This window comes from Triturus cristatus, chromosome 3_2, assembly GCF_964204655.1.
Source record: "Triturus cristatus chromosome 3_2, aTriCri1.1, whole genome shotgun sequence".
In the NCBI taxonomy this organism is placed as follows: Eukaryota; Metazoa; Chordata; class Amphibia; order Caudata; family Salamandridae; genus Triturus; species Triturus cristatus.
This window is the reverse complement of record NC_140584.1, coordinates 205,358,585-205,378,657: the sequence shown is the minus strand read 5'-3', so window position 1 is coordinate 205,378,657 and position 20,073 is coordinate 205,358,585. Positions and strand designations below refer to the sequence as shown.

General features: G+C 48.2%; 2 protein-coding genes across 8 annotated transcripts in view; one reads left to right on the top strand and one right to left on the bottom strand.

Moving 5' to 3' along the window:
* EAF2 (ELL associated factor 2) overlaps window positions 1-2,540 on the bottom strand; it is a 172,463-nt gene extending 169,923 nt beyond the window's left edge. The window contains exon 1 of the mRNA XM_085647527.1: window positions 2,401-2,540. Coding sequence (XP_085503653.1) covers window positions 2,401-2,503 — 103 coding nt within the window. The 5' untranslated portion in view covers window positions 2,504-2,540. The remainder of the gene's footprint in view (window positions 1-2,400) is intronic.
* The window catches only part of IQCB1 (IQ motif containing B1), a 242,569-nt gene continuing 224,932 nt past the window's right edge, over window positions 2,437-20,073 (top strand). For 3 of the 7 annotated variants that reach the window (XM_085647520.1, XM_085647523.1, XM_085647525.1), the window contains exon 1: window positions 3,403-3,596. The gene's annotated coding sequence lies outside the window, so the exon portion shown is untranslated. Of the gene's footprint in view, window positions 2,569-2,712; window positions 2,930-3,183; window positions 3,205-3,402; window positions 3,597-20,073 lie in introns of those variants that run through there. The other 4 variants (XM_085647522.1, XM_085647521.1, XM_085647524.1 and 1 more) reach the window with 4 other exon arrangements.

Below are 20,073 nucleotides of genomic sequence, written 5' to 3'. Positions count from 1 at the left end.
ACCAAAGTCACAAGCTAGGTTTGTAGAGCAGAGAAGTGCAGCAGTATTAAACAAGCACGCCCGATTGTTACTGCAACACATTACATGAATGGGGAAAAAAGTGCGTAGCTAATAATTAAAGGAGTGTGTGTACTGCCGCGGGTAAGAGATCCAATCCCGCTAGGCGTGGCTAAAAGGAGACAGGGTGGCAACAAGGAGGGATTTTGTTATAAACCAAGAAATCCTAGGGTCTAATCAGAAATCAATAGTAAATGTGAAACAAAAATACTCCTTGATTGAGGATGTATCTATAAACAACAATAGAGGTATGCTCATGGGGTCATCTAAGGGCAGATCCCTTTAAGGACGTAATCCCTCACTCACCATAGGTGACATGCTTCATCATAGGGACTCTCCTCCCAAAGGAAACACCTAGTTCCTTTGAGGGCTACAACCCCCTCACTGTGCGCTTACTTTTGACAGTTCCCGTAGTCTTTCAGTGCTTTACATATATGACAATATATACTGCGTTGAAATTCATTGTGTATGTTTTTCATCCTTATAGGTATGGAGAAATCTATTCACTGAAAGACCAGAGATTGGTTTCTTATTCAAATATCCTTTAAAAAGTTACAATTATTTAGTTGTTTTTTCACGTTTTTTGAGAGCAGCAGCATTATTTGCTTAGGTCCTGATGAAAGCCTGATCTCATTTTGGATCACTATGGCTAAAACATGTCGACCATTTGTCATCACACCCTAGCGGTTTAAATCTATACCGTTGGTGCACTGCTATTTTAATCCTGACATTAGGTATACCTTGATTAAAATTGTTGTTTGTTGCCTATTAGTCAGTATTAACACATACCCACACTGTTCTAGTTTATTCTTTGCGCTGCGTTCTCACTCACACGTTAGACTCGTCATAGGTGGGTTTAGGATACCCAACATACTCCATTAAAACATCCCTGAGCTCCTCCCTCACAATGAGGGGGTTGTAGCCCTCAAAGGAACTAGGTGTTTCCTTTGGGAGGAGAGTCCCTATGATGAAGCATGTCACCTATGGTGAGTGAGGGATTACGTCCTTAAAGGGATCTGCCCTTAGATGACCCCATGAGCATACCTCCATTGTTGTTTATAGATACATCCTCAATCAAGGAGTATTTTTGTTTCACATTTACTATTGATTTGTGATTAGACCCTAGGATTTCTTGGTTTATAACATGTTTGATAGGGGATATAATTCGTAGTGGTCTATAAATCTGTCCCTTGAACCCTCCTTCTTTGAACCGCTTTGTTGTTTGAGAACAAGGAGGGATTGACATGCCTTCGGTGCAATCATTGCACTGCCTTTGGCATAATTCGTGACGTCAAACAAAGCGCACGAATGAAAACTAAAGGCGGAGCTGGGACACGGCTTCGGGAATCGTATTGATTCCCAAAAGCCCTCGTATGACGAGAGCAGCGCATGCGCTGCTTACGTCAGGCCGAGACCTAAAAACAAACTCACAAGATGATGGTAAAATGCAAAAATCCAAGCAACGACCAGGCTTTAATGCAAGATATGGAGGGGGGGAAAAAGAAAGGAAAAAAAATGGAAAATTAAACTCTACACACCAGAATAGCATACATAATTGCTAATGTAATTTCGGCGCACATCGAGCGTGGCCTATTATTTCTGAAATTTGGGGGAAAAAATATTGAAAACAACTTTTGAAAGAGCCTCTCAGCACGGTTAATGACCCAACTTCTCAGGGTCCGAGACTCGGCCAAAGAGACACACGTTCATTCATTGCTAGATCATAGCCACAGCTAAGAACGCTCTGGAAAAAATCCTCCCATGATCAACGTAGCGTTACTTCTAGCCTTGGTTTGCATTTTGAGATTAATACCATAAACACCAATAGACCCTGTACTGACAGGAGATTCGCGATTTTTTAAAGCTAAAAAATGGCTTTATTTTGGCAGTAGCCGCCTGAAATTGCCTCTGCTTCAATAGCAGTCAATGGGAGGAATATATTATACCGATTCTTTTTTTTTTAAATCTCCCACTGTCCTGGTCTAAAATGTTGGCATGTATGTAATTCTCAAATCTCTCTTGCTTATCCAGAGATAAACGTGGCTAATAAAGGGTTGTTAAACTTTTTAATCCGAACTAATTCTAAACGATATCGATATCGTATCTCAACCATATTTACACCAAATGTATGCGGTTCAGTAGTAGCATGAGAAAAAACAGTTTGACATTAACGCATGTGTGCTGTGCTAAAGACACAATACAATACACAGTTTTAAAAGTAACTGAGGAACCGGTATGGTCTTTGCGGGGAGCAAGGAGCGTCGGTTACCCTCTACCTCGCTATGTCACCCTTTCCTCCAATCACCCGTCATAGGACAGACTGGCTTTCTGACGGGTTCTTACATCGGATGGTGTGGAAGCCACAGCGTGGCTGCTTCTCGAAGCTCTCGCCAAGTTTCAGGGCTCTCTCCTTGCTGTCGAAGATGGGGAAGGCTGCGCCATTCATCCTCCAACCCGGCACCCGCTGTCAACGCTGACCATCTGTTGAACGCAAAAGAAAGGAAGGTGGAGGTAGTGAAGTCTGCCAAGAAAACTTTCCCTACTCAGCAGACAGGCGCGCGCACTGTGTGGTTGGGAGAATGCCGGGCTCGTGCTTTTGGGCTCCCAACGGCATATACACGTGTTTGTGAAACTAATAGTCAACTCCTTGTCAACGTGGCGGACATCTTTTGTGGGCTAATCAAAAAAGTGAATCGTGTCTCATGATTGCTCTTGTATTTGGAAGGTCAGCAAAATCCGAAACAACGAGCGCTAATTTGCCAGCCTTAGTTGATACAGTATTGGGAATCTTTCATTTGAATTGCCAGGGGGTTACACCACAATGAAGCGTCTACATTCATCCGCAAGAACGCCCCAAGGCCATCTTTAAACGGTATACTTTGTAGTTTTTGTCGAGAACCACAACGAAGATGTGGCTAGTAAAGGTTAATTGGCTGAAACTGTTTGAAGTCATTCTATATTAATACAATATGGAAGATCCGTAGAAGGAATTATTTGGAAAACTCTATTACAATAGCGTTAAGTTAGCTGCCACGTGTAGTTTTTTTTCTGAATAACAACTGGGAGTTTCTGGTTCATACAAGAATAGATGTTATCGGACACTTTACGTAACGGACCGGCCGAAATCAGGGCGTGAAAGCTACCCTGGTACGTATGTCTTCACTCGTTAAGGACCATTCAGGGATAGACGTGGCGTGGCATGAGATCACTTTTATCTGTGACGTTTAAGATGCTGTCGTGGACAGTCTATTTATTTCTATTTGAAAACTCATTGTCCTTAAAGCACCGGAACCGCGCAAATAAAGATATTTTCGACTGCTGCCGCGATAGTAGCCTGTCTTAGCGAGGCGTCCTCAGATTAGTTTCTCAAACCTAACATGGCGGCCGGTTATTCCAAATGTTAGTGCGTGCCCTAGTGTTTTGAGACGTGTAGCCCGCTAGAGTCGCCCGTTGCTAGGGCCTGTTGGTATCATAGGACTGCTGTTGGAAGAAGGGCGAGTGGGCGACTCATCTTCCCTTTTTTAATTGAAAAAAATAAGGTAACTTGAAATTCCTCAGTGCAGTCTGTTAGGTACTATTGGAGAGACCACTGCAATGCAATTGTTATCTATTTTGGGAACGTAATTTTTCCTTCGTGTACTAATTCATCCCTTTGTAGAGAAAGCGTCAATATTTTTCAACTTCCGATATTATTCGCTCTCTAAGGCTGGCCTATCAGACTGCGGTAAACGTTTGTTTTATTTGCTCTTAAAAAAAATGGATCGAATACATACATTGAGATGCTTTCTGTCAACGGGCTTCGTCCATTGGTCTGTTAACGACCAAAGCATGAGGCATGGTTCTGCCGACTTTACCCATTGGCTCAGACGATAGTCATTTTAAAGCTGTGTTTTTTTTTTATTATACTGTAAAAGTTTTACCGACTCATTTGTCTAAATAAACTGTATTTGTTTAACTGAAAGATGCACCAGTATCAGTTTAAATTACAAGTGAGCTGATACGCATACAACTGCCCGGATGCCTAAATTGTGTCTGCTTACCAAGTTTGTCAATATGCAGATGCCGGGGAGCGCAGGTGAGCCAGTATCGCCCGTCCCTACACGCAGGTGGTCCCTCCAGTGATCGGGTCTCTCCTCTCTTCCCCCCCCAAACCCCTATGAGGTACTGTCCCCCCCCCCCTCCCCCCAGTGAGGTAGAGACTTTTCTCTGGTTCCCGACTTGGGACCAGCTATGCTTCACTTGGACATCCTCAACTTAAGGGGAGTCCACCGGTCCCTTTAGGGGGCCCTTGTTCCCTTCCGTTTTTCTAGGTTCTGATGAAGTGCCGCCCGAGATAGGTGTAAAGTTACCTCTCTCAGTAGGGGGCTAGTACTACCCAAGGATATGCAGGAGACTTGTAACGTTGAAAGATGCTTTTATTCAACTATTAATCCACTTCACCGAGAGAGCGCCGGGCTACAAGCTCCGTTCGCTTCTCTCGCGCCGCGCTGACTAACGCGCATGCGCAGTAGCGTCCAATATGGCCGCTACGCGCATTCCTACCCCTGACGTAGTGCGCGTTAACTAGACCGCGACACTACATATCTCCCCCTTTTATACCACACAACACAGTATGCCTACCCAGGTGGTCAGTCCATTTCATAGTCTCTGAACTTGGCTGGTCTCACCACAGCTCGCCCAACCCGGGTGTGTCTTACCGGAATGGTATGTCCTTCTTGACCTCCTTCTGCGACCGGGCTCCCTCTTCTACCTTCCGGAGTGCCCTGGCCCTCTCTCTCTCCATCCTCACCGTCTTCCCGGGCTCTTTCCTCTGGGGCCCATCCATCCTGTATGTCTCTCTCTCCGTTTTGTTCTTCTCTCCTGTTCTCTCCGCATTCTACCTTAGGAGCTCCTGCTCCCCTTGTCGTGCCTTCTGATGGTGTCGCCCCTTCCGCGTCCTCCCGGGGCCATTGTAAGATTTTGTTGCACTTCGCCATGCGGTTATGGGACCACACGTTTCCGTCACTGAGCAACGCTGCTCGGTCGTACACTTCTTCCACTCTTAGGGGTGGGGAGTACTTGCTTTCTCCCTTTCGCTTTAGGGTTGCCAGCTTCACTCTGACCCACTCCCCTTTTTCCAACCTTGCCTCCTTCACCTTTCTGTTGCGGTTGTAGTGTTCCGTCTAAATGCGTTGTGCCTGTTCCAGATTGTGTTGTACAACCGCTGGAGACCACTTGCTGGTATTTGTCTTCTCTTGCCAAGCAACATTATCTCTGGTGAATGGTTGCCTTCCTCGTAGGATTTGGAAGGGGCTGTACCCCGTACCGGTGGGGGTGATGCGGTATGCCCAGATGGTGCTTTGTACTTCCTTTTCCCAGTCTTTGCCCCTCGTGATGGCGGCCTGTATGGAGCCCATGAGTACCCTATTGAACCTCTCTACTTGTCCGTTACTGGCCGGATGATAAATCGACGTGTGCCTGAGTATTATGCCGTTCCTTTCTGCAAATTTAGACCATTTGTCCGAGGTGAATTGGGGACCATTGTCACTGATTATCGTTCTGGGGATGCCTTCCCTGAGGAACACCTCCTTGAGGAAGCGCAATATTGTGTCTGTGTCCATGACCTCTTGGGTGTGTACCTCTGGCCACTTTGAGTACTTGTCCACCAATACGCATGGGTATTTCGGTATCCCCTGATCGTCCAGTATGGGTCCTAAGATGTCCACTGCCACCTCTTCCCATGGGTTGCTGGGAATCGCGAATTTCCCTAGTGCCGGCCTCATTGGCTTTAGTATTTTGTCCGCTCCTTGGCACTGCGCGCAGTCTCTCACGTGCCTTTCTACTTGCATGTCCATCCCCGGCCACCAATACGTTTGTTTGGTCCTGGCCTTCGTCTTCACGATTCCCAGGTGTCCTTCGTGTAATATGGATAGCAGGTCCGGTATCATATTCTCCGGTGGTACCACTCTGTTCCCTCTGTACACGAACACTCCGTCGTTCCCCACCGACAGCTCCTCTCGAACCTCATAGAACTGCCGGACCTTGGGCTTCTGTCGTCTCCTCTCCGGCCACCCTTGTATAATCTACTCCCTGATGTCGCCCAGATCTCCGTCTGCTGCATACGCGTCTGCCCACTCCTGTTTACTGATGGTCTTTTCCGGGTCGTCCATCAGGGCTACCATCTCGTCTCCTTCCTCTGTGCCGCTGGTGGCCCTTTCCATTGCTGACGCCCTGCTGAGGTAATCCGCTATCTTGTTCCTCGAGCCCGGAATGTACTCCACGTCGTACCTGTACTCCAGGAGTTTCAGCGTCATTTTTGCAATCCGGGGTGTGGCGCTAGCATGGCCGCAGGACGTCAAAACCTTCACTAGGGGTTTGTGGTCTGTCTTCACTTGAAAACGTGTGCCCCACAGGAACTGGGGGTACTTTCCCATGGCCCAGACCACGGCTAGCATCTCTTTTTCGATTACGCTGAACTTTTGTTCAGGAGACGTCAATGTTCTGGACGCAAAGCTGATCGTCTCCGTCCCACCTTCTGGCCTTTCCTGCATGAGTACCGCTCCTAGCCCTTTTTCGCTTGCGTCCGTCATCAATATGGATCTTCCCCGGGGGTCGTACCCATGCAGCGGGATCGCCTGGCTGATTTCGCGTTTCACTGTGTCAAATTCTTCTTGCTCCTCTTCCGTCCATGCAAACACCGTCTTGTCCCTCGTGAGTTGTCTCATGTTGTGTGTTTTCGTGGCGAAATGGTGGACAAACTTGCTGTAGTATTCCGCCATTCCCAGAAAGGACCTTACTTCTTCCTTGGATGTGGGCGGGGGCGCGTCACAGATGGCCTTCACGTTCCCTTTCTTCGGTGTTATCCCGTGTTCTCCTATCTCATGCCCCAGGTATGTGACTGATATCATTCCGAAATGACACTTCTCCCACTCCGCCGTCAGTCCGTGTTCCTCCAAGATCTTTAACACCACTTCCAACTTCTCGTCGTGGTCTTCTAGCTCCTTCCCCATTACTAGGATATCATCCTGGAAGTATTGCACTCCCTCTATACCCTTGAATTGGTGGGCCATCAGCTTTTGGAACACTGCTGCTGCGGACGCTAGTCCGAAGGGCATGCGACAGAATTGATAGCATCCAAACGGCGTTATGAATGATGTCAGTTTCTTGCTCGCGGGATGCAGCACCACCTGGTGGTATGCCGATTGCAGGTCGATGGTGAAGAACCATTTCACGCCTTTCGTGCGGGCCAACATTTCCTCTATGCGCGGTAAGGGGAATTTCTCTACCACGATGCATTTGTTTAATTCACGGAGATCCACACATAAGCGCACCTTGCCTGACGGTTTCATGGCCACCACCAGTGGCGCCAACCACTCCGCGCTGTCGATCGGTTCGATTATTCCCCCGTCTTCCAGTCGGTGTAGTTCCTGTTGTACTGCCTCTCTCACTGCGATCGGTATATTCCTTACTCTATGCGCCACCGGGCTGGCGTTCTCCTTGAGGACGATCTTGTGGGTAAACTTCTCGAGTTTACCAATCATGCCGCCGAACACTTTCGGGTGTCCGCTCCGCCATTTCGCTGCTGTCAACTCTTCTCCGTCCAAAGTCACCAGCACTCGGATGTCCCCTCCTGGGTTCAGCTGTATGCCCAACTCTCCTTTGTCCATCCACCCAAGGACTGATGGTCCCTTCTCCGCGACATATAGTTTACAGTGGGCGCTGCGTTCTTTGAACTGGAACGGCAGTCTCCTGAATCCTACCATCGGGATGGGTTCCCCTGTGTAGGTGACTGGTCGTATGTCGGGTGGATCCAGGAGTGGGCCCAGTGTGGGTTCGAACCTCTCGTTCCATACCGATCTTTGGACAATCGTGTAAGGGGACCCCGAATCCGCCACTATGGTGATTTCTACTCCTCCGATGAGCATGTCGCACTGGGGCTTGCGCGCTCTTTTTCCCTCGATTCCCAGTACCTGGTCTTCCACGCACAGGACTTCGTCGTCTTCCTCCTGGCCGTCTTCTTCTTCACCTATGTCCTGCGCCACGAATTTCACCGCGCGTTGTTTCCCTTTCCTTCTGCACACCTTCTCGTAGTGGCCGACCAGGCCGCAAAATGCACATTTGGCTCTGAAGGCGGGGCACCGTTTGTCATGTGCCGCGTGGCTCGGGCTCCCGCATCTGTAGCATCTCGCCGTTTCTCCCTTGTCTGGCTTCCACGGCTGTCCCGGTTTTCCTTTCGCCTTGTATGATCCTCTGTAATCTCCAGGCGCCGGTTTTCCTCTTCCATACTGGTCCGCGTCGTCTACCTTGTTTATCGTGAGTCGTGGGGCTTGATCTCTCTTTGCTGCTTCTGCGCAGCGCTTGGTCAGCTCTGCCCTCTTCACTATGGCGATCACGTCTTTCAGCGTCGCGTCTCCACTCGCCCACAATCTATCTTGCACTGATTTGCTTGTCGTATGCATCACGATTTGGTCTTTGATGAATTCGTCTTGTAAGACTCCGTATTTGCATGTTATCGCAAGTTTCCTCAGTGCTGCCACATAATCGTCTATTGTTTCCCCCGCTTCTTGCTTCCTCTGCTGGAAGTTGTAGCGGTCGATGGAGGTACATACTGCAGGACGATAGTGGTTGTCCAAATCTTCCAGGGCATGTTTGAACACGTCGGTGTCCGCTGCCTGCCTGGCGACCGGTGTTAGGTTTTGGAATACCCGTATGCCTTCTGGTCCCAGGTTGTGCAAGAGTATCCTCTTCCTTCTGGCGCTGGAGAACACCTCCTCGTTCTCATCTTCCAGCGCTTCTAGGTAATTTTTGAAGTACTCCCTCCAGTCTTCCCATTTCATTTGGGGTTCTCCTGGCCGTGGGAGGAACGGAACCGGCGTCGTTAATGCTGATGCCTGCGCACTCATCTTGACGTCCGCTTGTCTCCTCCGGCTACCTGGCGCTTCTGTCCTTTTCCCCTCTTCTTCGGGTCGCTGGGATCTCGTTGGAGCTGCCTGCGCCGTCTCCACCAGATTCCGCCAGGGTCTCTGCTGCGGCACCCGGTACACCCCTGACTGTCTTCTACCACGTGGACGGCACACTTACTGCTCTCGTGCCTTCCTCTGGCGTCCGTCCGCCGCTGCCGCGCTCTCTCGGTGCGTTGGAGTCTGTCCTCGACCTCCTGGATCTGCTCTCCACGTGTTGTGTCGTCCCCCTGCGTAGGACTATCTCCTATGTGCTGGTTGGGGGGCACCTCCTTCACTGAGGGTCACCGGGTCCGCTCTGTCCGAGCCTCGTCACCACTGTAAAGTTACCTCTCTCAGTAGGGGGCTAGTACTACGCAAGGATATACAGGAGACTTGTTGTAACGTTGAAAGATGCTTTTATTGAACTATTAATCCACTTCACCGAGAGAGCGCCGGGCTACAAGCTCCGTTCGCTTCTCTCGCGCCGCGCTGACTAACGCGCATGCGCAGTAGCGTCCAATATGGCCGCTACGCGCATTCCTACCCCTGACGTAGTGCGCGTCAACTAGACCGCGACACTACAATAGGGGCATCCATGGCACGAAACATGTTTACCAAGCACATATAAAGCTACCCTGTTACCTTAAGATCTTGTGGTAGTGTCACTGTTTTTACCTAGTCCAGGCCCCATCTTGAATAAAATTGTTCCGTGGGCCGGTGCCTATTTTAAGTCACTTTGCATGCACAACAACTCACCATTTTTTAGCCCACATGCACTCACCACATACGACGCCCTCAGTTCTGAAGAACTCCGCCAAAGAAGCCACCAGGCCCATCAGACATTGCAGCGCTGGTCTGATGAGGAGCGCCCTATGATGAAGCATGACACCCTAACAGGTGGGTGAGGGCATTATGATCTGAAAATTCAGATCCCCCCAGCGACACAATTCCGTACCGGATAGCAACCCTGAATGCATCTGGTACCTAGAGGAACGATCTCTTTTCTGTGATTTACATAAGAACCACTCCTTTCCATGATTTGCATAAGAACCAGGGTTGCCACCTTGTCAGTTTTTTTTTTCAGGCGTGACCAGAATTTTTATATTTTTTCCCATACAAAAAGTAGGAATATCACCCATCAGTACATATTTTAAATAATCAAATCAAATATACTTTTATTGGATTTCGTAAAAAATCATAAAAGGAGAATACATTAAATATACATTTTAAAAACTTGTGATGAAGGGGACAAGGCAAGAAGATCGTTCTACAAGCAGTTGACACTGACAGAGTTAATAAGTTAAGACGTGCTGTCAATGCAGTAAAAAAAGACGAAATATATAGACTGTAAGTGCTATGGCTACTTTCGTTGATTCACTTTTTATTGTCCAGTTCTTTTGCCGCAATTTTCAGGAAGTTTATGGCTCTGCAAGACAGTTGGATAGAGGACCCTCCAAGACATTAGATGACTGCGGCTCTGCAAGTTCTTATTTGTTCCTTCTGTAGGACTTCCCGAAGGACCATTTTTCTGGTTTCTAATAGGAAGGGGCAGATACAAATTAGGTGCAGTAATGACTCGTCCCCTTGTCCGCACTTGGGGCATTTCTTGGATTCCCAGGAATATTTCCATTTCGGAGTCATGTCCTTCGTTGGGAACGACCCTAGCCGCAGCAACGTCAAATAATGCTTTTTCTGGTAAGAAAAATGATCAAATAAGTATGGTTGAGGTTTCAGCGTCTGGTATCCTTGAATCACTGCCCATGCATGATGTTTTTTTGATAAGGCAGTTTTAACTGTCAGTAAATAAATCAATTTGATTGCTTTGTTCACTAAGGATTTGAAGATGGAGTAAGTGTTGAGGGCGAGTTAGGCCTCCTCTAGCTGCAATGCCGAGAGGGATTCCTTCAGAAATTTGATAATTGTGTTGTTTAGCCTGGCTTGGTTTTCGATTTCTACCAAACAATGATAGGCTAGGGTGTTATCTTCGGCATCCCTCATCCTCCAGTAGTACTTAACTTGTGCACCTTGTCTGTCGGGATTTTGATTTTTTTTAGTCTATATTCTAATCGGATTTGAGATTGTTAAATATGTCTAGGGATTGAAAACAATCTCTTAAAGTGGATTGTGCTGTGTTTAGAACTGTGGTGTCTTTAACCCCTTGTGTGCTTCTGACGGCCTCTGGCCGTCCAACGTCCCGGTGGGCGTGTGCGGAGGATGGCCGGGGGCCGTCTGAACTCCAACCACTCAATAAAACGGACTCACAGCGCGAAAATTTGCGCAGCGCGGAAAGGGTTCAGAATCGAAAGTTCTGAGTTGTATGATATGGAGAGTAGAGATTTGACAGCAATGACTTTCAACAAGTGCCCAGTGGAGCAGCCTAGGAGCTTATTTTTTAATATTTTAAATGTGAACTGCAGTTGTTTAGCTTTCGTACGTCCTTGATCCAGGTGTGGCTTAAAATTGAGGTTACGATCTATTTATACGAATGCACCCGGGTCAAGGGTTGCTCATCCAGTTTCCAGGTGAATTTGCGGTTTTTCGTTATTTTGGAATGTTTGGAGAAACACAACACCTTCGTTTTTTGATGGTTGATAGTTAGTAGGGCCGAGGTGGTATAAGCTCCTAAGTTGGTAATTAGTCGCTGCAGGCCCACTGGTGTTTAAGCTAATAAAACAATGTCGTCCGCGTATTGGAGACAAGCTGTGGATATATTACCCAATTTTGGGGGTTGAATTGTCCGAAGATCCTTATCGAGGTCTGCGATGTAGATGTTAAATAGGCAGGGGGCTAACACACACCCTTGTTTTAGCCCGTTGAGAGTTGGTATCTTGTAGGTAATACTGCGCCCGTCTCCTTTCCTAATTTGAACCCAAGTCCGTGAGTACAGGTTGATTATGGCCTCCAAGAGCTTGGATGGTGCCCTCCCAATTTTGCATTTTTGCCCAAAGCTTAGCTCTCAAAACTTTATCGAAGGCCGCTTTAAGGTTGATGAAGCATGCATACAGGGGCCTTGAATTTGCATGGGCTTGGTTGGCTAAAAGGGTGACCGCGGAGGTGTCTGTGAGGGTACCCATCCCTGCCTGGAGTCCTGTTTGCGTGTGAGGAATGAGATTTATTCGGCTGACCCAGTCCTCTAAGTCTGCCAACAGATTCGATGCATACATTTTTGCCTCCATGTCAATTAATGCTATCAACCTATAGTTAGATGGATCAGAACGAGCTCCCGACTTATGTATTGGGTTTAGGATACTTCCCCGCCAGGAGTCTGGGATCGTGCTATGGGCTGTAGCATGGAAAAACAAGCAATGGCATAGCCAGTAGGTCTCGCCTTTGGGACCTTATAAGTGTTTAGCCATGCAACAGTTGCATAACTAAATACTTATAAGGTCCCAAAAGCGAGACCTATTGGCTGATGCAAAGCGGCCGCGAAAGTGATCGCGATCACGATCAAACATCAAAGCGGCCATGCGGCCGCAAAAGTGAAAGTAATCGCGGTGCGGCGCGCGCCCGCCCACATGCACTGTAGCTCTAGGCTGGCCTGGTAGCACTTTTTGGAGCCCTCTCAATAAGTCTCGCCAGACCAGCGCATGCGCTGGGTCAGGCGAGACCTAAAAAGCGGAGTGAGGAGACCGGACCAGAATGAAGGATCGTGCCGAAACAGGGCATTTGGCAGGCCATTGGGGCCCTGGAGCGCCCTCGGATCTTACATTTTTTATGATTTTTAGAACTTTCACTTCATCCATGGTTTGCAGTGCCAGGAGTTCGTATTTCATTATATAGGAGTTCGATATGTGCTCTCCAATTGTCCTCCATAATGTCCGAGTTGTAATGTCGGTTCCTGCCGTTTGTTAGCTGGTTGATGATTCCCCAGAAGAGCTTGGAATCTCTTAACCGCGTGAAAGATTGCATTTGATGGTCACTCTCTGCCCTATCAATGATTTGAAAATTCGTGATATACTGAAAAAAATCAAGGTCCCTGAATGTGTAATCTATGGTTGGGGCTGATGTTTGAGAGATCCTTGTGTATGCCGCGGGGCAGTCTGTCAGGCTTGGACCATTAAGTGCACACATTGAAAGGTCAGCCAGACGGGCCGCGCATCTCTTACCAAGGATATCGCGTCGATTAGAGGCCTGTGGGGGTCCTTTGGTACCTTTTTTCCTGTATTGCAGTAGGTTCATATTGAAGTCCCCTGACAATATGATTTTAGCATCCGGGTACATGAGTTTCATTGACCCCAGTGATGCAATTAATTGTTCGATTCTTGACCTCTTCTGTTTGTATGCTGGGTGAATGTAGATATTAAGGATGAGCAAACTCTTAAGAGGCGAGGCGTCGAGTTTGACGCATAGCAACCAGGTGGAATAGAGACTTGGCGTAACACAGGCCCCCGCAGCACCCGCAGTGAGGGGGGGCCCCCAAGCTCCAAGGGGCTCCCTCAGGACAGCACTCTGGCTGCAGAGCTCCTGTTCGAGCCCAGAGGGGGCCCCTCCGCCTACATTGCAGGGAGGCCCCCTCCAGTTTCGTTACGCCAGTGAATCGAGATCTACTTTTAAATAGTAAACATAAAAATAAATCACTTTAAAATATGTTCTAGAATAGCCTTGTTGATCACTCGCTGATAAATAAAGTAAACAAAGTCAGAAATGCCCTGTTAAAATGAATAACACTGATTTCATATAAAGTTTTCTTTAAGTATCAAGTCAGGCCCTTTGCATAATCTTAAACAATTGGCGGTATTTCTCTGCAGGAGAGTTGGCAACCCTATCAAGAATTCAGGTAATACCTTCCCTGACCATTATAATGCCTGTGTAAGCTTTCTTAATCACTGTTTTAAAATAGGCTTTGTCTGCTTCTTTGTTTCGCTTAATATACTGAAGTGTATATTTACTGGCAAGACCAGCCCCATCTTTACACAATTTTGTGTTTGTGGTATTGTATTACCTCAATTCAATAATGTGCAAATACAGTAGTTATTAAATATATATATTGCTGTGTTCAAGTTGCCATTTTGTAGTGTTTCATTTGTTCTATAAAGCCACAGTCCCATAAAAACCAGTTTAGCTTTAGGTGCTGTTTAGGCTTCACTGATAAATTTTCCTTTGTAGGTCACAAATCTTGTAAATTCACAAACTGCAGTCATGCAACATTGTTGAAGATTCGGAAAGTTTTGCTTGCATGATGTTTCCATACAAAGCCCCAAATAATGGTACTCTTACTATTTTAATTATTTTACCATACATAGACTGGCTGAAGTTCTGACCCAATTTCCCAAAAGGCATTATCCTCGGTGTGAGAAGTTGGCCTGATGTATGATGTCACTAGTTCTAGTGTACACCTTATATCAGTCCAAATACCCTTATGGTGATTGGTTGTAAAGTCAACCTTATAGACCAGCTATCCTAGTGGTAGCATGGACAAGAGCAGTCTTAGGCTAAACTCTGAATGGCATGTGAAGCCAGCTGTGATACCATATATAATCCCTTGAATTCCAAATGAAAGGACACCACAACAGATATATATATAAAATAAAGTGTATTTATTCTAGTCAAACCCTCAGCACTCTTTATGAGATTAGAGGTAAGTACAACACAGTCTTATTTAAGCATACATTAAGTCACACAGGTAAGTAATACAGTTAGGCCCTAGGGGCCACGCAAACCATATACTAAGTAAGTGGTATAAGGACCACTGTCACGAAAATAGAATAGGCCTAGGCCTAGGGAATCGCTGGGGCTACACTACACTAGCGTTAGTTAGGAAGTGGGAGGCCCACGGGATTCGTGTGCAGAGTGGAAACACTCACGCGTAATGCGTAAAAGTCAATAGCAATAGTACAGTTTAGAAAACGATAGATTTAGGACACTTCCGGAGTAGCTAGGAAGTTGAGACTTGAAAACTAGACACTAGGATAGTCACTATCCTGATGAGCACCGGAGTACCCAAGTTACCTAGCCCACAGGCTGCGGGTGCATAGGGGTGAAGATGCGTCGGTTTTCGTCGTCGACTCCTATGGATGCCTGAAGAAAGATGCTGACAGGCAGTCAGTGAAGAGTGTCCGGTGGATCCCAAGGCTGGGATCAAGAAGAGAGGAAACCTGCAAGCAGAAGGGACAGAGTCAAGGTCACTAGCCAGTGACCACGTGGAACCAGGAAGGAACCAGGCGATGTCGTGAAGATTGCAGGTGAAGGTGAAGCTTGTCGCTGCAGCCAGGTGGACCAGGAAGCGTCGAGGACGACCAGGACCAGGAGGCGAGCTGTCCCACGAAGGCTCTTGCTGTCGGCGGCGTCGAAGTTGGACTAGGACTCACCAAGCCTTGGCAAGCGAAACCCACGAAGAACGGAGGACTTGCTTCTGGTGCAGACCAGGAAGGTCTGGGGTGCTTCTTCTTTGCAGAGAAGCGGGAGCCAGTCTGGAGGAGCCAAACCAGCGCAGAAGGTTTCAGGGAGCGTCGTCACAAACAGCGGGCAAGCAACCGGACAGACGCGGCAAGCAGGAAAATGCAGAAGGGCCCCACGCAGGACTCGTGGAGTGTGGGGGGCTGATCTTCGGTGCAGATGGTGCTTGGGGTTGGGGCTTCTCAATCCCCGGTGCACAACTTCGAGGGTGCCTCAGAAGCTGCGCTTTAAGTTACTAGCCACTTTTCCCAGGTAGCCGGTCCCACGTCGCTCGTCGCCTCCACGGATCTCAGCTTTGCTGTGGATGTGGATCAGGGTCGGAGAAGTCTGGAAGTCAAGGCTCTGGTCGGGCTCTGCAGTCGGTTCCTCGTAGAACGTGGGCAAAGCAGAGGGTAGTCTCTTGATGGTGCCTGTTTGCACAGGGTAGCCACTCCTTGGCTACAAGGGAGATTCTTCAGTCTTCTTCTTTCGTCGAATGTCGAAGGTCCAGAGTTTCTGTTCAAGTTTGCAGGTTCAGGATAATCTAAAGTCTTGAGGCCCAACTCCCACTCTTATACTAATCTGGGGGGCTGGGATACCTGCTAGGTCACGCCTTATGGGTGGGACCTGGGAGGGGGTGGTTACACCCACTTCCCTTTGTCCAGTTTCGCGCCAGGGCTGGAGTGCCCCAGCGCCGGTTTGAACTGGACTATGCAAGGAACACCTTGTGTGCCCCAGGCATGTCTCATTCCTTTCAGCCCACCCTGCCCCAATACACTAAAGGCTGTCTGGGGAGGTGCTAGCACCTCCCCAAGCAGGAAACCTATTGTCCAGGCCTCCCTGGCTGGGATCACTCCCAGCTGCAGGAGGTCAGACTTGTGTCGTGGCAGCAGCATCCATTTTGTGATGCTGAGGCTTTGGTCAGAGGCTAACAGTGAAGTATGATTTTAACATGTCTTTCCCTCTAGAAGGGGGGAATAATATCCTCATGTCCAGAAATGGCATGGGGGTATTATTCCACAGTGTTAGACACCTTACACGACATGTTTCGATAAAGCCAAACCATAGTTACCATAACCGTCTAAGATTATAAGGCACTTTAAGAGTATATGGTAGGCTATATCATAGAACAGCTATAAGGACTTGGTTCCGAAAGCTGCAGACAGGCTCAGCTCATGCTAGAGCACCATCTCACATGTTACCAAGCACTCTGCCTCCAGGATTGTTAAGGCCTGCCATAGGAGTGACTGATAGGTACACATGTGTCTATATGTAAGTTAGGTATAGGAATACTACACCTAAGCAAGGGGTGATTACACGACCTTGCCCCAGCTGAGTGATCAGCCAGTTGTGTCAGAATGGAAGGCCAGGCCAGGGGTAGCATAACACATGCTGCAGCCCCTGGTAGGCCTAGGGTACACCTATGCCCTGGGTACCCAGGGTACACTGTACAGGGGCCAATAAGGTGACCCTATCCAACTGGGTTATGCACCTAAAGTACATAGTATTAATTTAGAGAGAGAACAGCAGGGCTGTGGGTCTGATTAGCAGGCCCACAGCCACATCTAAGTCGAAAACCAGTAAAGCAAAAGCAAAAAGTGGGGGTGAACATAGAAAGCAGACCCTACTCTCCTACACAACCCCCCCCCCCCCCCCCAAACTTAGGGACATTAAACTAACCTTGACCAGTTGAGTCTTCATGTTCTAAGTGGAAATATCTGGAGAGTCCATCTGCATTGGCATGGTCTGTCCCAGGTCTATGTTCCACTGTGAAGTCCATCCCCTGTAGGGAAATGGACCACCTAAGAAGTTTGGGATTTTCACCCTTCATCTGATTTAGCCACAAGAGGGGCTTATGGTCTGTCTGAATCTTGAAGTGAGTGCCAAACAAGTATGGCCTCAGCTTCTTCAGGGCCCAAACCACAGCAAAGGCCTCCCTCTCAATAGCTGACCAACGTTTCTCTCTAGGGGTCAGCCTTCTACTTATAAAAGCAATGGGCTGGTCTTGACCATCTACATTCAGTTGTGAAAGAACAGCTCCCACACCTAACTCAGAAGCATCTGTCTGGACAATGAACTCTTTGGAGTAGTCTGGACTTTTCAGAATAGGTGCACTGCACATGGCCTGCTTCAGGTCATCAAATGCTTTTTGACAGCTTACTGTCCACTGAACTTTCTTTGGCATCTTCTTGGAGGTCAAGTCATTAAGTGGTGTCACTATGGACCCATAGTTCTTAACAAACTTTCTGTAGTACCCAGTCAGGCCCAAGAAAGCTCTGACCTGAGTCTGGGTAGTTGGAGGAGCCCAGTCCTTTATGGTCTGGATCTTGCTCTCCAGTGGTTGAACCTGACCCCCACCAACTAGGTGGCCCAGGTATACAACCTTGCTCTGCCCTATCTGGCACTTAGTGGCCTTGATAGTGAGGCCTGCCTTTTGCAGGGCCTCTAAAACATTCCTCAGGTGGACCAGGTGATCCTCCCAGGTGGATCTAAAGACAGCAATATCATCAAGATAAGCTGCACAATAATCATCCAACCCAGTAAGGACTTGATTCACCAACCTTTGGAAAGTGGCAGGTGCATTCTTCAAACCAAAGGGCATTACCACAAATTGATAATGTCCTCCTGGGGTCGAGAAAGCAGTTTTGGCCTTTGCACTCTCAGCTAGTCTGATTTGCCAGTAGCCTGCTGTCAGGTCAAATGTGCTCAAAAACTTAGCAGCTGCCAGTCTGTCAATGAGCTCATCTGCCCTAGGTATTGGGTGGGCATCTGTCCTAGTGACAGCATTGAGACCTCTGTAATCCACGCAAAACCTCATCTCTCTCTTACCATCTTGGGTGTGAGGTTTTGGCACAAGAACTACAGGACTAGCCCAAGGGCTCTCTGAAGGTTCAATGACTCCCAGCTCCAACATCTTTTGTACCTCAACTTTTATGCAGTCCCTGACATGGTCAGGTTGCCTGTAGATTTTACTCTTCACAGGCAGACTGTCACCAGTGTCCACCTCATGGGTGCACCAGTTTGTCTGACTTGGGGTCAGAGAGAACATATGTCTGTAGGATTGCTGAACTTGTCTGCAGTCCTGTTGCTGATGGACAGTGAGGCTGTCAGAAAAGACCACACCATCAACTGAGCCATCATCAGGGTTCTGAGTCAACAGGTCTGGGAGAGGGTCACTCTCTTCCTCCTGCCCCTCATCTGTAGCCATGAGTAGCCCCATGTCTGCCCTGTCAACATATGCCTTTAATCTGTTGACATGAAGCACCCTGTGGGGGCTTCTGGGAGTCCCAAGGTCCACCAAGTAGGTGACTTCTCCCTTTTTCTCAACAATAGTGTGGGGTCCAGACCATTTGTCTTGGAGTGCTGCTGGGGCCACTGGCTCCAACACCCACACTTTCTGTCCTGGCTGGTAAACAGTCAGTACAGCCTTTTGGTCATGCCAAGCTTTTTGGAGTTCTTGGCTTGCCTCAAGGTTTTTAGAAGCCTTCTTCATATACTCTGCCATCCTGGAGCGGAGACCAAGTACATAATCCACTATGTCTAGTTTGGGTTGTCTGAGAGGTCTCTCCCATCCTTCCTTCACCAAACACAGGGGTCCTCTTACAGGATGCCCAAACAAAAGCTCAAAAGGGCTGTAGCCAACCCCCTTTTGTGGGACCTCTCTGTAAGCAAACAGAAGGCAGGGTAAAAGGATGTCCCATCTTCGCCTAAGCTTCTCTGGTAATCCTTTTATCATTCCCTTTAGGGTCTTGTTGAATCTCTCAACAAGCCCATTGCACTGTGGGTGATAGGGTGTGGTGAACTTGTAGTTAACACCACACTCCTTCCACATTGCAGTCAAGTATCCTGACATGAAGTTGGCACCTCTGTCAGAAATGACCTCCTTTGGAAAGCCCACTCTGGAGAATACTCCAAGCAGGGCCCTTGCCACAACAGGAGCTGTTGTGGTCCTCAGGGGAATTGCTTCTGGGTACCTGGTGGCATGGTCCACTATCACCAGTATGAATCTGTGCCCAGATGCTGTTTGTGGGTCCATTGGTCCTACAATATCTATGCCCACTCTTTCAAAGGGGACCCCCACCACAGGTAGTGGTATGAGGGGGGCCTTTGTGGTGCCACCTGATTTGCCACTGGCTTGGCAGGTGACACAGGAGCGACAAAACTCCTTAGTATCTTCTGACATATGGGGCCAGTGAAAGTGAGGGACAAGCCTGTTCCAAGTCTTGTTCTGGCCTAGATGTCCTGCAAGGGGAATATCATGGGCCAAGGTAAGAAGGAAGCCTCTGAACTTCAGTGGTATGACCAACCTCCTGGATGCACCAGGCTTGGGGTCTCTAGCCTCTGAATACAGTAGCCCTTCATCCCAATACACTCTATGGGTACCTTGAGCATTCCCTGCAGCCTCAGCAGCAGCCAGCTGTCTGAGGGGCTCAAGAGAGGGGCAGTCTAATTGAGCCTGCCTCAGATCTGCCCTTGAAGGTCCCCCTGTCCCAAGAAACTCAACCTGATCAGGTTCAAGTTCTTCTAGGACAGTTCCTTCAGGGCTCTCAGAATCATCCTCCGGGGAGGGCTGATCCACCACCTGAGGCAGGGGGGAAGGCACAGCCTTAACCCTACTGCTCTTTCTCTTGGGTTGTGACTGGTCCATAGTTTCAGGATCCAGCACTTGTTCAGTGGTGCACTTTTTGGCCTGTGACCTGGTCACAGCAAGGACATGTGC